Source organism: Salmo trutta, chromosome 34 (genome assembly GCF_901001165.1).
Source record: "Salmo trutta chromosome 34, fSalTru1.1, whole genome shotgun sequence".
NCBI lineage: Eukaryota > Metazoa > Chordata > Actinopteri > Salmoniformes > Salmonidae > Salmo > Salmo trutta.
Genome location: NC_042990.1, coordinates 18232437 through 18257383, shown reverse-complemented (window position 1 = coordinate 18257383; position 24947 = coordinate 18232437). Strand labels below are relative to the sequence as shown.

Here is a 24947-nt window from a genome sequence, read left to right as displayed (position 1 = left end):
ACTGTAACCAGGCCACTCAGGAACATTCACTGTCTTCTTGGCACAGTAAGCAACTCCAGTGTAGATTTGGCCTTGTGTTGTAGGTTATTGTCCTGCTCATATATATTACTTTTAGAAAATAGATATCAAATTAATAATACGCTTTAAAAAGAGCCCAATCACACCACAGTATGAAGATTTAGAAGGTGTTTTGGTTATTGCACCAAAGTCACTGGTTGGATTGGATATTCATTTTCATCATATAGTTACTGACCAAACATGTTTCCACAGAACATTCTCTGAACTAGAATATTACAAATCTTTCCATAGCAGTCTGATCTGGGGGATGGCGGTAGCCTGGCCCGTGGGTGCTGCTGCTTTAGGAGCCGTGACATTTAGCCCATTAGGTCCAGGCCTCGGCCCATCCCCGCACTGCACTCCCAGTCCTACACCCCGCTGCACCTCCGGTCCTGCTCCGTGCCCCCGGCCCACCTCAGTGCTTCTCCTCTTCTGGCTCAGAGTAGACTATTGATCCATGAAGTTAAATCCCCTGGTCCACTCTGACCACCCCACCTCACCGGGTGAGCCAGCAGAATGCCACAACAATACCTAACAGCTAGGTCTTAGCTCACAACCTTCTGCTTCCCAAGCATTCCTCTTCTAAAGTGTTTACGTGGTGTGTCAGGTCCATGTTGTGTACTCAACATGTGTTGATGTTGCCACTACTTTCAGGGAAGGAATGTGCTCTTCATTGCCTCCTATAAGGTTTGTCTACACTGAGTGTGCAAAGCATTAGGAACTTTCCATGACAGACTGACCAGTTGAAAGCTATGATCCCTTATTGATGTCACTTGTTAAATCCACTTCAAATCAGTGTAGATCAAGGGGAGGAGACAGCTTAAAGAAGGATTTTTAAGCCTTGAGACAATTGAGACATGGATTGTGTATTTGTGCCATTCATGAGGTGAATGGGCAAGACAAAAGATGTATATGCCTTTGAACGGGGTATGGTAGTAGGTGCCAGGCGCACCGGTTTGTGTGTGTCAAGAACTGCTCGGTTTCCCGTGTGTTTCAAGAATGGTCCACCACCCAAAGGACATCCAGCCAACTTGACACAACTGTGGGAAGCATTGGAGTCAACATGGGCCAGCATCCCTGTGGAACGCTTTCAACACCTTGTAGAGTCCATGCCCTCGGGGGGCATTATGTTCTTTGTTTTATACACTTAGTGGGAGGAATAATTGAGTTATCCTGTCCATGTCCTGTCTCTTGGACGGAAGGTAGCCTAGTGGTTAGGTGCATTGGGCCAGTAACTGAATGGGTCCTGGTTCAAATCCCCAAGCCAACTAGGTGGAAAATCTGCTGATGTGCCCTTGAGCAAGGCCCTTAACCTTAATTGCTCCAAGGTCACTGTCAATAATGGCTGATCCCTGGCTCTGACCCCAATCTCAGGGAGTGGGATATGCAAAAATGATATTTCCAAGGACAAATGGAAGCACCCACCTAATTAGCTTATCATTCTGTTCATTAAGAAGCAGTAGTTTGCCTTGTAAAAGCAGACTGGTGTAACACAATAGATGCCCTCGCCAGAGATATGGTGGTGGGCAGGGCACAGTGAAATCAGCTCTGGCAGTTTAGAGCATGCTGTGCTCTACAAGTGGTGTCTTGTGTCTGTGATACTAAACAGTGTGTCCCTAGGGGCTGGAAAAACAAATAGAGTCACAGTAGTAAGAGAGCACTCACACACACACACACACACACACACACACGGGAGGGCTGCAGTACATTTGATTTTCACAGCTTGGAAAGTCAAATATACCCCGGAGTTGATCAACACTGTGCTCACAGCTCCCCCTGCAGGTCACAGCAGGGAATGGCATTGCCAGTGTGTGTCACTGTGTAAAAAGCTGAACTATAAATAGCCCTATGTGAACAGTGCCACAACAGCTAGAAGTGTGAGGTAATGGGCATGTTGAGACATGTAACCAGTAGCGTAGAATTAGACCATGTGTGTGCAGTGTGTGCAAAAATATCCACTAATAAAAGCTTCTGTATGTAAAATATAATATTTTATACGTTCCAGCTTCTATTGAAAAATAACGACTTCACCAAATTCACTGTTTCTCTCTCAGGCTTATACAGAGAGACTCATCCATTATTTTATTATAAGCAGGCTTGACTACTGTAATGCTCTCCTGTCTGGTCTACCTAAGAAAGCTGTTGGTCAACTGCAAAACATACAGAATGCTGCAGCGCGGGTTCTGACCAAGCCTAGACGGAGAGCACACATTACATCTGTTTTAAAGTCTCTGCACTGGCTGCCTTTGAGTTTTAGAATGAGTGTGTAGGGGGGATAGGGAGGCAGGCACTGTGCAAGTGAGTGAGTGAGCGAGTGAGCGAGTGAGTGAGTGAGTGTGTGTGTGTAGTGGTGTGTGTGTGTGTGTGTGTGTGTGTGTGTGTGTGTGTGTGTAAGTGAGTGAGTGAGAATGTGATAGACAGAGGCAGAGAGAGAGAGAGAGTATGCTCACTGAACTCTGAACTGAAATGCTTCACACCGAATTCTGAAATCCAAAACCTAATTCACCTCAGAATAATACAAAAAACATTTAATGTTATTCTGGGTCGAGATTGTCTACTAATAATTTATAAGCCTCCGTGACTTTAGCACAAATTACTGACCTTTACATGATTGACATCCACATCAATATTCAACCACACTGGTTGGTGAGCATCAATACCAAACCCAATTCTGTTATTGCTGAACATTCACATTGTCTGTGGAGCTGTTTCCATAAATACCTCCAGTATCGCTTTATTTGATAGCTTCTTGTAACTTAGAGGCATTTTAACAGTTCTGTCCACTCACCTTGAAAAGGATTATAGGCAATTTATGCTTGATCCAAACATGTGGTAGGAGGCGGCGTATGGATTGTGTGACGCAATCGCGCAGCTTCTGGAGGCTAAATTGAGCTCCGTACCGCATCGCCGTGCTCCTCTCCAATTATTTAACAATGCGGAGGGCTCCGTATAGCCCTGCATTGACATGATTGGTTGACGGTAGCTGAGGGCAGTAGGTCCTGTATAAACATAAACTCACTTCCTTGACAACTTCCTATACAACAGCTCTACGCTGCACAGGGAATGCCCTGACTTCTGCAGAGGCCGTATCACCGTAAATGCTGCACGGCCAATGCAGACGTCGGATTGACCATGCAGCGCCTTTTAGAGGCCGTTGATCTGAAACGATTAGAGGTGTAAGCAGTATGGCAGTAGCTCCACTTTGGTCTAGGATTCCTGGCATCATGAGGGAATAAGTAGGAAACTCGCAATTCTCCAACCAGGATTTATGGAAAACCAGAAAATGTATTGAAAGTTCCTGGAATTTTGCAACCCCAACGTATACCTGTGTGTGTGTGTTTCTTTAGTAACTCAGGGTGGCCCTTCTAGCATCAATCTAAGAGCACCCGGCACCCAGCAAGAGAAAGACAAACCAATCAGGCCTCAGACGAAACACTTTAAAACCTGCTGCTCCCAGCATGTGTTCAGATGGTGGAAATTAGTAAAACATCCTATCCCTTGTTGTTGTTAGAGGATATGTGAGTCACCTGTGCTTTAACGCTCTAATATAATAACCTACCCAACCGCTGTGTTATCAGTGTGTGTGTGTGTGTGTGTGTGTGTGTGTGTGTGTGTGTGTGTGTGTGTGTGTGTGTGTGTGTGTGTGTGTGTGTGTGTGTGTGTGTGTGTGTGTGTGTGTGTGTGTGTGTGTGTGCCTCACAGGAGATGGTAGAGCAGGTGAGTGGGTGAAGACAACAAGGTTATGGGATAACGTAAATGACACAGATATGATCAAATTTGATGTTTGAACAGCAGATAGTCTATATCTTAACAGCCTGGTGTGTGTGTGTGCGCGCGCACGCTCGCATGTGTGTACGTCCCAGCGTACTGGTATCTGTGTATGAGACTGTGTTGGAAGCTTCAGCATTAGCAAAATGATAAAAATAGACTTGTGTCCGTGGGAAGTTTCCTGTAAGCTTAGATGACAGATACTGCTTCTTGTACTTTCATCAGAGAAACTAGATGCATCTATGAAACAAATACTTTCAAGCATAGGCTTCATCGCTCATAAAGCATTAGACTACACAAACTCGACTTTCCATATCGAGCATCAGCAATTGCAATAAAGGGCTATTGATACTATTTTCAGTTAATGTCCATTGGCTTTCCTCTCTACCACTCTCTCATGTTCTCCAGAACCACAAACACACATAAATGAATGTGTACCTACAGTAAATACATAGATTTAAGGATACTTCATTCTGGGCCGTTATGCTAACATTGAGTTGGACAGAGTCATGGAAGGAGTGTTTGAAGGTCTTCTCTGCAGGTGCTGTTTTGGACCACACACAGTTAGCTCACAGTTAGTTAGCTCACAGTCAGTTAGCTCACAGTCAGTTAGCTCACAGTCAGTTAGCTCACAGTCAGTTAGCTCACAGTCAGTTAGCTCACAGTCAGTTAGCTCACAGTCAGTTAGTTCACAGTCAGTTAGCTCACCGTTATTTAGCTCACCGTTATTTAGCTCACCGTTATTTAGCTCACCGTTATTTAGCTCACCATTAGTTAGCTTACCGTTGGTTAGCTCACCGTTATTTAGCTCACCGTTAGTTCGCTCACCGTTAGTTAGCTCACAGTTAATTAGCTCACAGTTAGTTAGCTCACAGTTAGTTAGCTCTTGTCAGTGTGGCAGCTGGTGACAGGTCATCAGAGGGAGGTGCACAAGGTGTTATCCAGTCTGACTGTTGCTCCGCCTCCTATCCTGCGGTCTAACTCCCCTGTCCTGACCTTCTTTATAATTCCATGGCTCACAGGCAATTAATGTCTCCGGGCCACTGGAATAATATGAGGTAGATTAACCTCCCAGAACAGACGAGCTAATAGAGATTTGTTTGAACAACTACTCAAGTAACTAACACTTCTCCGCAACACCAACGAGGGGCCTCGATAATATCTGCCATTTAGCAGACGCTTTTATTCAAAGCAACTTACAGTCATGCGTGCTACATTCCCATACATTTGATATGGTTAGGAATGACAGAGAGAGCAGGTTCACCAAGACCTCAGTTTGAGATGGTTTGGGAGTATAGCACTGTGTTGCAATACCGGCCATTTTATTCTCATTAACTAGCCTTGAAATATATGAGGAAAGTTGAGAAGATACAGGATTAGTTTCATGATGTTCAAGTTGGATAATACTGCGATTATTAAAAGGGGTATCAAAAGCTTTGAGTTGACCAACACAGTGTGCATTGATTTCTATAGAAGTCTTGTAAGTGTCACATTCAGTTGCTAATTGTAAAGGCACAGGAGATTATTCAGCTATTTTATTGTCAAGTGCATCACTGTCAACACACACAAACACCCACGTACGCAGGCACCCACCCCCACACACAGGTCTTTGCTCAGCAGAATAAATGTGTCTGTTCTCTTGACAAAAGCTAATATAGTCATAACAGGACAAACAAATGACAGAGTCCAGAAAGTATCCAATCTAGCACTAATATAGAACACAGTATCCAATCACCAGTCCAACACTGCAACACAAAACCACGTATCCAACATCAACCAGTCACTTTAGCAGGCCAGCTCAGAGAGGATAGACGTACTATATACTGTGTAAATCAAGTCATTACTAAGACAACAATTCCTCTGCTCTGGACAATCTTGCAAAATGAAATCATATTTTATTGTAAGCCATATTTACAGCTGCAATAGGAAAACATAACAGCATGGTCGCACATTGGGATTAAACTTGATTATTGAAACAAATGCAGGGACAGAGGAAAGGAGAATAAAGTGGTCTTATTTGTTTCATCTAGTCAGCAGTAGGACTTGATGTGTTACTGAGAGAAATGCAGAAAAAACGACATGTCCAACCTCTCCCCAATTATGGTTGAATCTGTTCAAGGACATTGGTAACAGCAGTTCTGGGGTCAGTGGGTTCCCTAACGTCTTAGTTAAAGATTCACACTGCGTGTTAGAGAAGTGCATGCTGTCAGCTTACCAATGTGTCTAGGCCCTCATCCCTTCTCTCTCTGTGAGACTGAGTACAGAGGACGTGAGGTTTGATGCCAGATAGTCTGTGTGGATTTGAGTGAGGGAGATAGAGGTACTCAGTGGGCTGCGCTCCTTGTTTCCGAAAGGGCAAAGCACACACTGCTTCGCGGAGCAGAGCAGCTGAGCAGAAGTTGTCAAGGAAATGAGTTTGTGTTTATACATTACCTCCCGCCCTCACCTACCATCAACCAATCTTGTCAATGCAGAGGTATAGGGATATTCTGTATAAAAGAAGCCCTCTGCATTGTTTCAAAATTTGGGAGGCTCGCGGTGATGTGGTGCGGAGCTTGATTTGGCCTCCGCAAGCCTCCAGAGGCTCCATCTCTATACGGAGCCTCCAGACAGCATTGCCGGATCAAGCATAAATCAGCCATTAACCAATAGGCTGCAGACGGTGTTGAGCTAGTTTCAACACACTCTTGAACTAGTGCAACAAAACAAATATGATTTATCCGTTCATTCATTGTCATTTCTGTCTGCCAATGTAATTAATTACCGCCTGATTACTCCCCAGGAATAATTCCAGACATTAAAATCAATATTAATTAGGCTGTTTAATGTGCAAGAGGGAATGAAGACAGCTGGTTGCTGCTGCTAGAAGGTGTACACAATATAATAGCTGTAAGAACCCATCCAGAGATGCTTCACTTAAAAACAAACACTACAAATAGGCTATGAATTAAGCTATCTAGCTAGTCTTTGACTTTGCAATGAAATGTTATGAAGCAATTTTGTTACGAACATCCTCACAAACATCTAGTGTCCCCGTGGCAATGCCAAACATCTAATGTCCCTGTGGTAATGCCAAACATCTAATGTCCCTGTGGTAATGCCAAACATCTAATGTCCCTGTGGTAATGCCAAACATCTAATGTCCCTGTGGTAATTCCAAACATCTAGTGTCCCTGTGGCAATGCCAAACATCTAGTGTCCCCGTGGTAATGCCAAACATCTAGTGTCCCTGTGGTAATGCCAAACATCTAGTGTCCCCGTGGTAATGCCAAACATCTAGTGTCCCTGTGGCAATGCCAAACATCTAGTGTCCCTGTGGCAATGCCAAACATCTAGTGTCCCTGTGGTAATGCCAAACATCTAGTGTCCCTGTGGTAATGCCAAACATCTAGTGTCCCTGTGGTAATGCCAAACATCTAGTGTCCCTGTGGCAATGCCAAACATCTAGTGTCCCCGTGGTAATGCCAAACATCTAGTGTCCCCGTGGTAATGCCAAACATCTAATGTCCCTGTGGTAATGCCAAACATCTAATGTCCCTGTGGTAATGCCAAACATCTAGTGTCCCTGTGGCAATGCCAAACATCTAGTGTCCGTGTGGTAATGCCAAACATCTAGTGTCCCTGTGGTAATGCCAAACATCTAATGTCCCTGTGGTAATGCCAAACATCTAGTGTCGCTGTGGTAATGCCAAACATCTAATGTCCCTGTTGTAATGCCAAACATCTAGTGTCCCTGTGGTAATGCCAAACATCTAATGTCCCTGTGGTAATGCCAAACATCTAGTGTCCCTGTGGTAATGCCAAACATCTAATGTCCCTGTGGTAATGCCAAACATCTAGTGTCCCTGTGGTAATGCCAAACATCTAGTGTCCCTGTGGTAATGCCAAACATCTAGTGTCCCTGTGGTAATGCCAAACAACTTGTGTTTGTTTTGGCTCTCAGTTTGGTCTCATGAAATCCATTTACAGTTTAATCACTTAGAGGTTGTTATCTCTCCCAACCTGATTAAAAAGCAGAACACAGAGATGATGAAAAGGATAATAACATCCCTCCATCTGAAGGTGATGAATAAGCACTGGCAAGGGGAGCAGCACAGCAAGGTGATGGAGTGTATACAGGACGTCTCTAGTATCATCTTATATTACACCTAGCTACTGTAACAGAGGTGGTTCTCACTGTGTTTTGAAGCTAGAGATTTCAAAGTAAATGCTGCCGAACTGAGTAATATGGTCGTTTTGAGAAAACAATATCAGTGTTGTCATCGGGACCCTAACTGTATTTTAATGCATACGGTATCGCAATTCTACTATCAGCATAAAGACAGCATAAACAAAACACCCCCATACACTGTAACTGATCTAAATCCTAGTTGGCAGATGTTCAACTTCTCCCTCCGCTCACACACAGACAACACTTTCAGACATCTCTTTGTCTGAGAAATAGATATAGCTGCGGAGGTTCATTGATTTGGTTCAAAACGGAGCAAGACGAATTCCTACTGACAGTGTGAGATTTTGATTTGCACCATTCTGTCATCAGATTCAAGTCAGCTATCCAACTGGGGTGGCTGCTTGGAGAAACATTGTCAAGCGGTACACAACAATTAAATATGTAAATGCAGTGGGAGAGAGAGAGAGCAAGAGAGAGATTGAGAGAGAAGAGAGAGAAAGAGAAGAGAGAAAGGGGAAAAACGAAATAGAGAGGTATTATAACACACTACCGACCAACATGAAGTAGAAACTTTTAAGAAATTTTGAGGAGGAATATGAGAATCAGTCTGACAGAATAACGGTGTTTCGTTTGTTCAGACAGAACATGTAGTCAGTCGACCAGGCTCTGGGTTAATAATGCAATTCATTCATTTTATGAATACCGCAGGGCTACTGTATCACTGAGAGGACTGGGGCAGAAACATGAATAAGTAAAGATGTGAGTGAGGGCACAGTCATAGCTGCCGTTACACTATTTCTCAGCCTAACATTTCTGGATACATTCATAGCGCTAAACTTTTCACCTTAGCAGAACGCTAGACATAATCATAAATACAGTGCCTTCAGAAAGTATTCATACCCCTTGACTTATTCGACATTGTTGTTACTAATTCAAAATGGATTAAATATCAAATATTTCTCATGACAAAGTGAAAACGTGTTTTTAGAATTTTTTGCAAATTAATTGAAACTTTTATACAGAAATATCTAATTTACATAATTATTCACACCTGAGCCAGTACTTTGTAGAAGCACCTTTGGCGGCGATTACAGCTTTGAGTCAACATGGGTATGTCTGTATCAACTTTGCACATTTGGATTTGAGGATTTTCTCCCATTCTTCCTTGCAGATTTTCTCAAGCTCTGTTCAATTAGATGGGGAGCTGTGGTGAACAGCAATCTTCAAGTCTTTCCACAGATTTTCAATGGGACTCAAGTCTGGGCTTTGGCTGGGCCACTCATGGACTTTCACAATCTTGTTCGGAAGCCATTTCAGCATTGCTTTGGTTGTATGCTTGGGGTCATTGTCCTCTTTGAACGTAAATCTTTGCACGCCCAGTCTGTCGTCATTTGCACTCTGAAGCAGGTTCTCATCAAGGAAAATTGCCATTTGGCTCAATTTATTGTTCCCTCTATTCTTACTAGTCTCCCAGTCCCTGTCGCTGAAAAGCATCCCCATAGCATGATGCTGCCACCACCATGCTTCATAGTAGGGATGGTGACGAGCTGTGCCTGATTTTCTCCAGACATAGCGCTTTGCATTCAGGCCAAATAGTTACATTTTTGTCTCATCAGACCACACCATCTTTTGCCTTATGCTCTCAGAGTCTTTCACTTGCCTTTTTGCAAACTCAAGGCATGATGTCATGTGACTTTTTCTCAGGAGTGGCTTCCGTTTGGCCATTCTCCCATAAATCGTCGGATTGTTGAAGTGCTGTAGAGACTGTTGTCCTTCTGGCAGGTTCACCCATCTCAGCCAAGGAACTCTGTAGTTCTGTCAGAGTGGTCATTGGGTTCTTGGTCACCTCCATGACCAAGGTCCTTCTTGCCTTGTCAATCAGTTTGGTCGGACGGCCAGCTTTAGGCAGAGTCTGGGTAGTTCCATATTTTGTCAATTTCCCAACGATGGAGACCACTGTGCTTTTGGAAACTTTCAACACTCTATAAATTGTTTTATGCCCTTCCCCAAATATATGCCTCATCACAATTTCTTGGATATCTATAGACAGTTCCTTGGACTTCATGGTATAGTTTCTGCTCTGACATGCACTGTCAACTGTGGGACCTTATACAGTATAGACAGGTGTGTTTATTTCTAAATCATGTCCAACAATTGAATTGGCCACAGGTGGACTCCAATCAAGTTGTAATGACATCTCAAGGATGATCAAAGGAAATTGGATGCACCAGAGCTCAATATGAAGCATCATAGCAAAGGGGTGTGTATATCTACAGTACCAGTCAAAAGTTTGGACACACCTACTCATTCAAGGGTTTTTCTTTATTTGGCTATTTTCTACATTGCAGAATAAAAGTGAAGACATCAAAACTATGAAATAACACATATGGAATCATGTAGTAACCAAAAAAGTGTTCAACAAATCAAAATATATTTTAGATTCTTAAAAGTAGCCACCCTTTGCCTTGATGACAGCTTTGCACACTCTTGGCATTCTCTCAATCAGCTTCCTGAGGTAGTCACCTTGAATGCTTTCCCAACAGTCTTGAAGGAGTTCCCGCATATGCTGAGCACTTATTTACTGCTTTTCCTTCACTCTGCAGTCCATTTCATCCCAAACCATCTCAATTGGGTTGAGGTTGGGTGATTGGGAGGCCGGGTCATCTGATGCAGCATTCCATCACTCTCCTTCTTGGTCAAATATCCCTTACACAGCCTGGAGGTGTGTTGGGTCATTGTCCTGTTGAAAAACAAATGATAGTCCCACTAAGCGCAAACCAGATGGGATGGCTTATCGCTGCAGAATGCTGTGGAAGCCATGCTGGTTAAATGTGCCTTGAATTCTAAATAAATCACAGACTGTGTCACGCGCAAGCACCCTCACACTATCACTCCTCCTCCTCCATGCTTCCCGATGGGAACCACACATGCAGAGATCATCCGTTCACCTACTCTGCGTCTCACAAAGACAGTGGTTGGAACCAAAAATCTCACATTTGTACTCATCAGACCAAAAGGACAGATTTCCACAGGTCTAATGTCTATTGCATGTTTTTCTTGGCAGAAGCAAGTCATTTCTTATTATTGGTGTCCTTTAGTAGTGGTTTGACCATTTGACCATTCATTTGACCATGAAGGCCTGATTCATGCAGTCTCCTCTGAACAGTTGATGTTGTGATGTGTCCGTTACTTGAACTCTGTGAAGTATTTATTTGGGTTGCAATTTCTGAGGCTGGTAACTCTAATGAATTTATCCTCTGCAGTTGAGGTAAGTCTGTGTCCTCCTTTCCTATGGCGGTCCTCATGATAGCCAGTTTCACCATAGCGCTTGATGGTTTTTGCGACTGCACTTGAAGAAACTTTCAAATTTCTTGAAATGTTCCATATTGACTGTTGTTTCTCTTTGCTTATTTGAGCTGTTCTTGCCGTAATATGGACTTGGTCATTTATCAAATAGGGCTACCTTCTGTATACCCAACCCCCCATCTTGTCACAACACAACTGATTGGCTCAAACACATTAAGAAGGCACACCTGTTAATTGAAATACTACCTCATGAAGCTGGTTGAGAGAATGCCAAGAGTGTGCAAAGCTGGCAAAGGGTGGCTCCGTTGAAGACTCTCAAATATATTTTGATTTGTTCAACACTTTTTTGCTTCCTACATGATTCCATATGTGTTATTTCATAGTTTTGATGTCTTCACTATTATTCTACAATGTAGAAAATAAGTAAAAATCAAGAAAAACCCTTGTATGAGTAGCTGTGTCCAAACTTTTGACTGGTACTGTATGTTAGGTACCATAGATTTTCAAACCAGTTTAAACTTCCATTTGTTTGCTAAATAAGTAAAAAAATACCTAATCCAGTTCAGAGAAGCTGCGGGAGTTTATCAAATGCAGTCAGATCAACTATTGACCCATGGTCCATCTTTGATATTTTTCAAGAAGTTTAACACTTGAATTCCACGGGTAAAGCATATAGGATCACGGGAGCACACTTTATATGCACATACAATTCCATTCTCCGCTTGCTGCAAGTCAGATAGAGCAAGTCCTGAATCTATAAAAATAATAATTCCTCATGTGCTTGAGTGGGTGGACACCCATCAGGGAATGTATGAAATCAATAGTAAAGAAACAGAAAGGCCAATGGACTAGTTCAGGTTACAATGGGTCTGTGAAAAATAGGAGAGCAATGCATCTTTGTCAAAACATTTGTTTCTGTATCCATGTATAAAAATGGTGGGTGTTATTTGGTTGCAGTGAGTTAGGCCTAGATACAGTATCTGAGCCAGATACAGCAGAAATATATTACAGAAATGCAACGTATTCTCAGCATGGCCTTTCATACTCAAAGCCATTCATAAACTGTACTGTATTGTACGGTGCTGTATAACAAAGCATGTATAGCCTACACTACCTCTGCGTTAGATCTAATCATATTCCATATCTGGATGGTCAACAAACACTATTATTTCCTCTTTAGTTATCACCACAGGTTGAGTGTGTGTGTGTGTAAGCACCTACAGGCCTAAAGATAAAGTCTACTTATCCTAAAAGCATTATTGGCTCCTGTACGACTCCTTCCTCATCCAATAACTCCTACGTTTCCCACACTCCCCTGCAGCTCACAGGACCGGAAAGGAAAGTTGCACTAAATTGGACAACCATATAATCTCTGGGCTGTCCTCAGATGAATGACTGGACCCATTTCTGTGCTGCCCTCTTATTCAAAACTGGCCCTATCTGTGGGGGTTAGCTCTTATTCAAAATCGGCCCTATCTGTGGGGGTTAGCTCTTATTCAAAATCGGCCCTATCTGTGGGGGTTAGCTCTTATTCAAAATCTGCCCTATCTGTGGGGGTTAGCTCTTATTCAATATCGGCCCTATCTGTGGGGGTTAGCTCTTATTCAAAATCGGCCCTATCTGTGGGGGTTAGCTCTTATTCAAAATCGGCCCTATCTGTGGGGGTTAGCTCTTATATTATAAGGTGAATGCACCAATTTGTAAGTCGCTCTGGATAAGAGCGTCTGCTAAATGACTTAAATGTAAATGTAATTCAAAATCGGCCCAATCTGTGGGGGTTAGCTCTTATTCAAAACCGGCCCTATCTGTGAGGGTTAGCTCTTATTCAAAACCGGCCCTATCTGTGGGGGTTAGCACTTATTCAAAACCGGCCCTATCTGTGGGGGTTAGCTCTTATTCAAAATCGGCCCAATCTGTGGGGGTAAGCTCTTATTCAAAATCGGCCCAATCTGTGGGGGTTAACTCTTATTCAATAGCCATGTTGGCAGAGGGACAGCAGGACGCTTTGGGGATTTTTCACTGGGTCAAATTTGTAAACAAAGCCAGAAGCCAAACTGGGGAGTTAAGTTTATGGAAAGTGGCTTGGTGGGGCTGAGTTCTATTTTCAATTCAATCAATTGAGGAAATGATTGGGTCCTATTTGACCTTCTGAATGTACTGAATTGAAAAGTGATTTGACCCCAACCCTGGCAGTTATCGAGCCATTGCTGTAAAATACTGGTCCCGGTTTCTGGTTTGTTGTCTCTCTTTCAGGTTAGGACCATGCTGCTGTACCATAGATGTTATGTCCTGATCAATGTCTCTGTCTTCTCTCCCTGCAGGTTATGGCCATGGTGCTGTACTGTTGATGTTACATCCTGGTGACTGTGGTCTGTTGTCTCCCTGCAGGTTATGGCCATGGTGCTGTACCATTGATGTTACATCCTGGTGACTGTGGTCTGTTGTCTCCCTGCAGGTTATGGCCATGGTGCTGTACCATTGATGTTACATCCTGGTGACTGTGGTCTGTTGTCTCCCTGCAGGTTATGGCCATGGTGCTGTACTGTTGATGTTACATCCTGGTGACTGTGGTCTGTTGTCTCCCTGCAGGTTATGGCCATGGTGCTGTACTGTTGATGTTACATCCTGGTGACTGTGGTCTGTTGTCTCCCTGCAGGTTATGGCCATGGTGCTGTACCATTGATGTTACATCCTGGTGACTGTGGTCTGTTGTCTCCCTGCAGGTTATGGCCATGGTGCTGTACTGTTGATGTTACATCCTGGTGACTGTGGTCTGTTGTCTCCCTGCAGGTTATGGCCATGGTGCTGTACCATTGATGTTACATCCTGGTGACTGTGGTCTGTTGTCTCCCTGCAGGTTATGGCCATGGTGCTGTACCATTGATGTTACATCCTGGTGACTGTGGTCTGTTGTCTCCCTGCAGGTTATGGCCATGGTGCTGTACCATTGATGTTACATCCTGGTGACTGTGGTCTGTTGTCTCCGTGCAGGTTATGGCCATGGTGCTGTACCATTGATGTTACATCCTGGTGACTGTGGTCTGTTGTCTCCCTGCAGGTTATGGCCATGGTGCTGTACTGTTGATGTTACATCCTGGTGACTGTGGTCTGTTGTCTCCCTGCAGGTTATGGCCATGGTGCTGTACCATTGATGTTACATCCTGGTGACTGTGGTCTGTTGTCTCCCTGCAGGTTATGGCCATGGTGCTGTACTGTTGATGTTACATCCTGGTGACTGTGGTCTGTTGTCTCCCTGCAGGTTATGGCCATGGTGCTGTACCATTGATGTTACATCCTGGTGACTGTGGTCTGTTATCTCCCTGCAGGTTATGGCCATGGTGCTGTACCATTGATGTTACATCCTGGTGACTGTGGTCTGTTGTCTCCCTGCAGGTTATGGCCATGGTGCTGTACCATTGATGTTACATCCTGGTGACTGTGGTCTGTTGTCTCCCTGCAGGTTATGGCCATGGTGCTGTACCATTGATGTTACATCCTGGTGACTGTGGCCTGTTGTCTCCCTGCAGGTTATGGCCATGGTGCTGTACTGTTGATGTTACATCCTGGTGACTGTGGTCTGTTGTCTCCCTGCAGGTTATGGCCATGGTGCTGTACTGTTGATGTTACATCCTGGTGACTGTGGTCTGTTGTCTCCCTGCAGGTTATGGCCATGGTGCTGTACCATTGATGTTACATCCTGGTGACTGTGGTCTGTTGTCTCCCTGCAGGTTATGGCCATGGTGCTGTACTGTTGATGTTACATCCTGGTGACTGTGGTCTGTTGTCTCCCTGCAGGTTATGGCCATGGTGCTGTACTGTTGATGTTACATCCTGGTGACTGTGGTCTGTTGTCTCCCTGCAGGTTATGGCCATGGTGCTGTACCATTGATGTTACATCCTGGTGACTGTGGTCTGTTGTCTCCCTGCAGGTTATGGCCATGGTGCTGTACCATTGATGTTACATCCTGGTGACTGTGGTCTGTTGTCTCCCTGCAGGTTATGGCCATGGTGCTGTACCGTTGATGTTACATCCTGGTGACTGTGGTCTGTTGTCTCCCTGCAGGTTATGGCCATGGTGCTGTACCATTGATGTTACATCCTGGTGACTGTGGTCTGTTGTCTCCCTGCAGGTTATGGCCATGGTGCTGTACCGTTGATGTTACATCCTGGTGACTGTGGTCTGTTGTCTCCCTGCAGGTTATGGCCATGGTGCTGTACCATTGATGTTACATCCTGGTGACTGTGGTCTGTTGTCTCCCTGCAGGTTATGGCCATGGTGCTGTACTGTTGATGTTACATCCTGGTGACTGTGGTCTGTTGTCTCCCTGCAGGTTATGGCCATGGTGCTGTACCATTGATGTTACATCCTGGTGACTGTGGTCTGTTGTCTCCCTGCAGGTTATGGCCATGGTGCTGTACCATTGATGTTACATCCTGGTGACTGTGGTCTGTTGTCTCCCTGCAGGTTATGGCCATGGTGCTGTACTGTTGATGTTACATCCTGGTGACTGTGGTCTGTTGTCTCCCTGCAGGTTATGGCCATGGTGCTGTACCATTGATGTTACATCCTGGTGACTGTGGTCTGTTGTCTCCCTGCAGGTTATGGCCATGGTGCTGTACTGTTGATGTTACATCCTGGTGACTGTGGTCTGTTGTCTCCCTGCAGGTTATGGCCATGGTGCTGTACCATTGATGTTACATCCTGGTGACTGTGGTCTGTTGTCTCCCTGCAGGTTATGGCCATGGTGCTGTACCATTGATGTTACATCCTGGTGACTGTGGTCTGTTGTCTCCCTGCAGGTTATGGCCATGCAGCTCCCGGCACAGACGCGGGGAAGGCCTTCTGCATGTTCTATGCCGTCCTGGGGATACCCCTGACCCTGGTCATGTTCCAGAGCCTGGGCGAGAGGATGAACACCTTCGTCAAGTCCCTCCTGAAGCGCATCAAGAAGTGCTGTGGCATGCACATCACCGATGTTTCCATGGAGAACATGGTGACGGTGGGGTTCTTCTCCTGCATTGGGACGCTGTGCATCGGGGCGGCCGCCTTTTCCCACTACGAGGACTGGAGCTTTTTCCAGAGCTACTACTACTGCTTCATCACACTGACTACCATCGGCTTCGGGGACTTTGTGGCTCTGCAGAAGAACCGGGCCCTGCAGCGGAGGCCCCTGTACGTGGCCTTCAGCTTCATGTACATCCTGGTGGGCCTGACTGTCATAGGAGCCTTCCTCAACCTGGTGGTGCTGAGGTTCCTGACCATGAACAGTGAGGATGAGAGGCGGGACGCAGAGGAGAGGGCCTCGCTGGCGGGGAACAGAAACAGCATGATCATCCACATCCAAGAGGAGACGCTGGGGAGAGGAGGTGCTGCCAGGAGGAGGCGCAGGGAAACGCAGGGCCAGTACTGCGCCGAGGTCACCGACCTGCCTTCTGTATGCTCCTGCATGAACTACCACTCACACGAGTTTGGTAGCTATGGGGGAGGGATGGGAGGAGGGATGGGGGGCGGAGGGATGGGCTGTGCCTTCTCTCACCAGAACTCCTTTAGTTCCCAGTTGAACCCCCACCAGTACTTTCACTCGGTGTCGTACCGCATCGAGGAGATCTCTCCCAGCACCCTAAAGAACAGCTTCTTCCCCTCGCCCATTAGCTCAGTCTCCCCAGGCCTCCACAGCTTCACAGACAATCACCGACTCATGAAGAGAAGGAAATCTATCTGAGCCTAGTGCATCATAGTGTTTTGAACTACATGTTGCATTTCAACGTTTTTGCCTAAATGGTAAAACGTTGAATTGGAACAGATCATCAGACTGGGTTGGCTTATCTACACAGACAACTCATAGCTTTCCTTTTTATACACAAGTACAATGCATCTCCAATGCTGCTCCTAACCAAATCTCATTTTAGCACTTTTGTTTTGTTTCTTTTGGTTGGTCTAAGGATATAATATATTGAAGCGATTCACATTGATTGATTGAAGAGGAAGGAGCGTTGGAAAGAAATGGCAAACTTGTTGGACATGAATTTATCTCATTAATTTCTTGTTAGGGATTCAAAGCATGAAGCATGGATACTTATTGTCCCAGGAAATTGTCCCATCAGAGAAATACTAACCAGAACCAACAGATCTTGTAATACATTTTCTTATTGCCGGCTCACAAAGATAATATAGCACCTTGGTAACAATGTACCAAATGATGCACACTTAGCATTATAAGGGGGATATGTCATTTTTTTTAAGTGAGCATGCCTGTTTCACCTTAACTTAAAATGATTGCAGTTAAGTGCTTTTCCTCCATTGCGTCACTGCAGACAGAGATGATACAATTTGAAATGACATCAGGTATTATTTTCTATAAGCAATTCTAGGAAAAAAAAGTGTAAATGATTTGTTCACAGAACATCATGCCAAAATATTGTTGCCAATCTTAGCATGTGCATTAGATGTCATCAAATGAGTGTTCCATAATTATTTTATTTCAATACTTTTGTCAATTTGTTTTAAACAGCAGATTTTGTATTATTATGGTTTGTGTCTGTAGATGTTTTCTTTCTGGATTTCAGATAGTGTAAAATATGAGGATGTGAAAAGGAATAAGCAAGGATTTTAAGGCTTTCCAGTTTGAAAAGTTGCTATGTGCATGTACTTTGTGAAACTGGTATGCATATAGATGAATGGAGAAAAATAATAGCCTTGCAATTGAAATGAATTTTGATAGCAAATAATCATAATAATTATTTAAAAAGATACTTTATTTATTTAGCCACTTAAAAGTAATGATGTATAGTGTAGGCTGAACAGTTTATTCGCTTTTCCATAATTTTTTCATTCAGAAAAATTGTACAATAACCTTTGCTCTCAGGTTTTGAAAGAATAGCCTCTTTAGGTTCTGCTCCCCGAATCAAATCACAGAAGAAATCCCATAAATGCGAATGCACCTGCCAAACAAAACAATACATATTAATTCATTTTTTTTAAATAGTACTAATTTTCCAGGAAAAGGATATTGAGATGCATCATCTTACTAAGGGAAACTTCCTGTACTATAGAGAAGCGTGGGTTCAGAGCGCGCGCACACACACACACACACACACACACACACACACACACACACACACACACACACACACACACACACACACACACACACACACACACACACACACACACACACACACACACACACACACCTTCACTGTATCAAGCCATAGAGGAGCAGGCCAGGGAACCACTGCTATTCTGTAAGGATGTTAATGTTGATGACAGGTGTAATCCAATCTTCAATTGTGCCACTGAGAATATATACACAACTATAGCCTACGAACACAATGACAGGCATTTTAGATGTATACAGTGATGTTACCACTGGCTGTCATTTAAATTCAATGACAGCCAAATGGCAATCAATGGGTGAAAAAGGACCAGACGGATTTCTGAAGGAACAATGCAATACTGGGCATTGATTCATTTAGCACTACATGTGCCATTTGCCATGTGCCATTGATAAGGGATAAATGCCATGGATACCATTAGGCAGATTTCCATTGGTTTATTAGTAATCAAAAGCAATGTTGAAAAACAAATATTTGTGACGTGTAATAGAAACGGCAAATATTGGAGAAATTGTCTAAAGATCGACAAAAATTGTATCCATTCTACAGGGGTGGATTTTTATTTTGTCTAACTTTCTTTATTGTGACAAATGATGACGGAAATGGTGATTTACGAATAAATTATGACTGCCAAATAATTTTGAAGGTACGCGGGGTATGTGATGTCATCATGTAGGTTAACTATAAAGCTCTACTTCACATTTCCTTCTAAATGCCAACTGCTTGCAAAATGTATTTTTTCAACTATACATTTTTTTTTATTTTCAGGAAAAGGATTGTCCTGACTTTCAAGAATGCCTGAATTGCTTCGCCTTGCTTTTCTGGTTGGCTAGTTTCACCATCCAATTATATCAGATCTAGATTAGTTTCACCATGTCAAGGACCTTGGTGATATGTTGGCACATAAGAATTATTACAATATGGCAAATATTAGTCAATTATTGCATTCTATCCATGCTGGCTTTCGCAGGCAACCTGAGACATGAAACAGATAGGTGGGAGGGCACACAGGCTGTCGCCAATGTATTAACAAGCAATTTGATTACAAGGATAATGGAAACAACTCAACCACTACATTTTTATTCCACACTAGGGTTATGCGAAAAATGTATTTTTTGTTGTTGATGTGACGTCATTACGTCCTTCTGTTTTTATCGACAAGATAGTTAAATGAAAACGCACCCCAGCAGACAACTGTCGCACAAACAGTATTTTCTATGCGAACTTTCTAAATATCGACAAAAAATCCCTGGACAAGTTAATGGAAACATAGCTTGTGTCTGTCTTGAATGAGAATAACTAAAAAATATTGTAACGTTAACATCCAAGGTTCTAGAATGTTCAGATGACCCCAGGAATACACATGTAAATATACAGTACTTTATATCATATATTGTACGTTTTCATCCTTTGGAATAAAACGGCCTTTCCACAGCTCCGATGCGTTAGCATTTTTACACATTTTAGAATATGTGCCTTTAAGAAACGATATTTTAATGTTTCTATACCTGTAGGCACATTTTACATCTGAGAAATAAATCCAACCCTTCTCCTTATAAAATATGTCTCCATCTCTAAGGATTCATGTAGCTTCATACAAATACAAAACCAAAGCAAAAATGTCATTTTTTTCCCCGGCAAACCACACAGACACAATCCAGCTGATTTACAACGTCCAAATAATTTATTTAGGCAGAGCTGCCACAGGTTCTAGGTTTGTCCAATTATTGAGGAGAATGATTTGGTATAGCTGGAAAATTCATTCTTTTACATTTTTGCTAAGATACCACATTAGTCTTTTCTTGGTTGGATGGATATTAAGGGTTGAGAGTCAATGTTAAAGCCATTTTTATTGATTAAGAGTCAGTATTGCATATGTTCAATACATCTCTATAATTGTATTTGTATAAAGTGCATACCAGCATTTTAATGACTGATCATGCCATAGTGAGGTGATGCCAACATGATAATGATGTACAATGATTTACAAGAAAGTAAAACAATAATTGTTTCTGCCATGAAATGTGCCATATTAACATGCATGGATTAATGCTGAGTGAGTCAACAGACAAATGTTTGTTAAGAACGATATAAAATACATTGTACGAAATAAATTGATTGTTGGTGTCAGCCTTTAAATTAGTTGCTGAGTTATCCCTGCTCTTTTGAAATGATATGTTTACCTTCAAGCTGTACAGCCAGAAACATAGATAGCACCTGTATGACTTGGCTGATCTGGATTGAGATGGTTATTGGTCGATCGTTCTGGATTCTGTACGTCCTCCTGATGCCTGGGGTTTAATGTGGCAGATATCTCCATGTGCTGGCCAGATCTCTATCTGTCCAGATGTCCACAGTGGCAAGTTCTCCTATCACTGGGACAAAGACACACATATTGCACAACTAACTAACTATCTGTGTCATGATAAACTCTAGAAGGCTGTTGGGTTATTTGTATGATTCCATGTTAATTTTTCTTAATATCTCTAATTTCTTTGCAATATAATCCCCCCAATTTTTTTTTAGGTCTGACGAACAAATGCCATGTACCATGTTTATTTGAAAATGATGAAAATGTTAAATGCATACCATCTCCAAATGACAATGTTATATCAATTTGGTTCAACAAATGACCAAATTGACCCAATGAACATTTTTGTTTCACAGTTTTGGAAAACTATTTTCACTCCTGATGTCAATACATGCAGCGATATGGGCTTTCTCTTTTCAATAAATGGGAAAGAGAAACTTGTTGAGAGAGTAAACAACCATTTATGTTTTCATTTTTGTGTGTGCATGATTTGGTGTGGTGACTTGGTCAGGTGACCTGGGTGAAGCAATGACACCACTTGAATAAAAACTATGAGACTCCTTCTCACAAGCCCCAAACCCTCTGACTCTGGTCTGTCTGGTCTTACACTACTGAAAATCTATTCCAACACTACTACTGTAACACTAATGTAAATGTAGGCTATACCCACCACCACTCTAACCCCACCATACCACCACTCTAACCCCACCACACCACCACTCTAACCCCACCACACCACCACACCACCACTCTAACCCCACCACAACACCACTCTAACCCCACCACACCACCACTCTAACCCCACCATACCACCACTCTAACCCCACCACACCACCACTCTAACCCCACCACACCACCACACCACCACTCTAACCCCACCACAACACCACTCTAACCCCACCACACCACCACTCTAACCCCACCACACCACCACTCTAACCCCACCACACCACCACTCTAACCCCACCTCACCACCACTCTAACCCCACCTCACCACCACTCTAACCCCACCACACCACCACTCTAACCCCACCACACCACCACTCTAACCCCACCACACCACCACTCTAACCCCACCTCACCACCACTCTAACCCCACCACCACTCTAACCCCACCACACCACCACTCTAACCCCACCACACCACCACTCTAACCCCACCACACCACCACTCTAACCCCACCACACCACCACTCTAACCCCACCACACCACCACTCTAACCCCACCACACCACCACCCTAACCCCACTCCACCACCACTCTAACCCCACCACACCACCACTCTAACCCCACCACACCACCACTCTAACCCCACCACACCACCACTCTAACCCCACCACACCACCACTCTAACCCCACCACACCACCACTCTAGCCCCACTCCACCACCACTCTAACCCCACCACCCCACCACTCTAACCCCACCACACCACCACTCTAACCTCACCACACCACCACTCTAACCCCACCACACCACCACTCTAACCCCACCACACCACCACTCTAACCCCACCACACCACCACTCTTAGCCCACCACACCACCAATCTAACCCCACCCCACCACTACTCTAACCCCACCACACCACTACTCTAACCCCACCACACCAAAACTCTAACCCCACCGCCACTTTAACCCCACCACACCACTACTCTAACCCCACCCCACCACTACTCTAACCCCACCCCACCACCACTTTAACCCCACCACACCACTACTCTAACCCCACCCCACCACCACTTTAACCCCACCTCACCACTACTCTAACCCCACCCCACCACTACTCTAACCCCACCTCACCACCACTCTAACCCCACCCCACCACCACTCTAACCCCACCCCACCACCACGCTAACCCCACCCCACCACTACTCTAACCCCACCCCAACGCTACTCTAACCCCACCCCACCGCCACTCTGACCCCATCCCACCCCCACGGTAACCCCACCCACCACTGCTCTAACCCCACCCCACCACTACTCTAACCCCACCCACCACTACTCTAACCCCACACCACCACCACTCTAACCCCACCCACCACTACTCTAACCACACCCACCACTACTCTAACCCCACCCACCACTACTCTAACCCCACCCACCACTACTCTAACCCCACCCCACCACCACTTTAACCCCACCCACCACTATTCTAACCCCACCCACCACTACTCTAATCCCACCCACCACTACTCTAACCCCACCCCACCACCACTTTAACCCCACCCACCACTGCTCTAACCCCACCCCACCACCACTCTAACCTCACCACACCACCACTCTAACCCCACCACACCACCACTCTAACCCCACCACACCACCACTCTAACCCCACCACACCACCACTCTAACCCCACCACACCACCAATCTAACCCCAATCCACCACTACTCTAACCCCACCACACCAAAACTCTAACCCCACCGCCACTTTAACCCCACCACACCACTACTCTAACCCCACCCCACCACTACTCTAACCCCACCCCACCACCACTTTAACCCCACCACACCACTACTCTAACCCCACCCCACCACCACTTTAACCCCACCTCACCACTACTCTAACCCCACCCCACCACTACTCTAACCCCACCTCACCACCACTCTAACCCCACCCCACCACCACTCTAACCCCACCCCACCACCACGCTAACCCCACCCCACCACTACTCTAACCCCACCCCAACGCTACTCTAACCCCACCCCACCGCCACTCTGACCCCATCCCACCCCCACGGTAACCCCACCCACCACTGCTCTAACCCCACCCCACCACTACTCTAACCCCACCCACCACTACTCTAACCCCACCCACCACTATTCTAACCCCACCCACCACTACTCTAACCACACCCACCACTACTCTAACCCCACCCACCACTACTCTAACCCCACCCACCACTACTCTAACCTCACCCCACCACCACTTTAACCCCACCCACCACTATTCTAACCCCACCCACCACTACTCTAATCCCACCCACCACTACTCTAACCCCACCCCACCACCACTTTAACCCCACCCACCACTGCTCTAACCCCACCCCACCACCACTTTAACCCCACCCACCACTACTCTAACCCCACCCCACCACCACTCTAACCCCACCCAACCACTACTCTAAGCCCACCCACCACCACCCTAACCCCACCCACCACCACTCTAACCCTGCCCACCACCACTCTAACCCCACTCCACCACTACTCTAGCCCCACCCCACCCACCACCACTCTAACCCAACCCCACCACTACTCTATCCCCACCACACCACAAACCTTACCCCACCACCACTCTAACCCCAACCCACCACTACTCTAACCCCACCCCACCACTACTCTAACCCCACCCCACCACTACTCTAACCCCACCCCACCACCACTCTAACCCCACCCTACCACCACTCTAACCCCAACCCATCACCACTCTAACCCCACCCCACCGCCACTCTAACCCCACCCCACCACCACTCTAACCCCATCTCACCACTATAACCCCACCCCACCACGAGTCTAACCCCACCCCACCACCGCTCTAACCCCACCTCACCACTGCTCTAACCCCACCACACCACCACTCTAACCCCACCACACCACCACTCAAACCCCACCACACCGCCACTCAAACCCCACCCCACCGCCACTCTAACCCCACCCCACCACCACTCTAACCCAACCCCACCACCACTCTAACCCCATCCCACCACCACTCTAACCCCACCCCACCACTACTCTATCCCCACCCCACCACCACCCTATCCCCACCCCACCACCACTCTAACCCCACCCCACCGCCACTCTAACCCCAGCCCACCACTACTCTAACCCCACCCCACCACCACTCTAACCCCACCCCACTGCCACTCTAACCCCACCACACCACTACCCTAACCCCACCCCACCGCCACTCTAACCCCACCACACCACCACTCTAACCCAACCCCACCACCACTCTAACCCAACCCCACCACCACTATAACCCCAACCCACCACCACTCTAACCCCACCCCACCACCACTCTAACCCCACCACACCACTAGCCTAACCCCACCCCACCGCCACTCTAACCCCACCACACCACCACTCTAACCCAACCCCACCACCACTCTAACCCCATCCCACCACCACTCTAACCCCACCCCACCACCACTCTAACCCCACCCCACCGCCACTCTAACCCCACCCCACCACTACATTAACCCCACCCCACCACCACTCTAAC

At 45.4% G+C, this 24947-nt stretch overlaps 1 protein-coding gene across 1 annotated transcript in view; it reads left to right on the top strand.

Annotated features, from left to right (window-relative positions):
- LOC115173729 (potassium channel subfamily K member 9-like) overlaps positions 1 to 17638 on the top strand; it is a 41109-nt gene extending 23471 nt beyond the window's left edge. The window contains exon 2 of the mRNA XM_029732079.1: positions 16103 to 17638. Within this exon, the coding sequence (XP_029587939.1) occupies positions 16103 to 17025 (923 nt within the window). The 3' untranslated portion in view covers positions 17026 to 17638. The remainder of the gene's footprint in view (positions 1 to 16102) is intronic.
- Positions 17639 to 24947: the final 7309 nt, after the last annotated feature.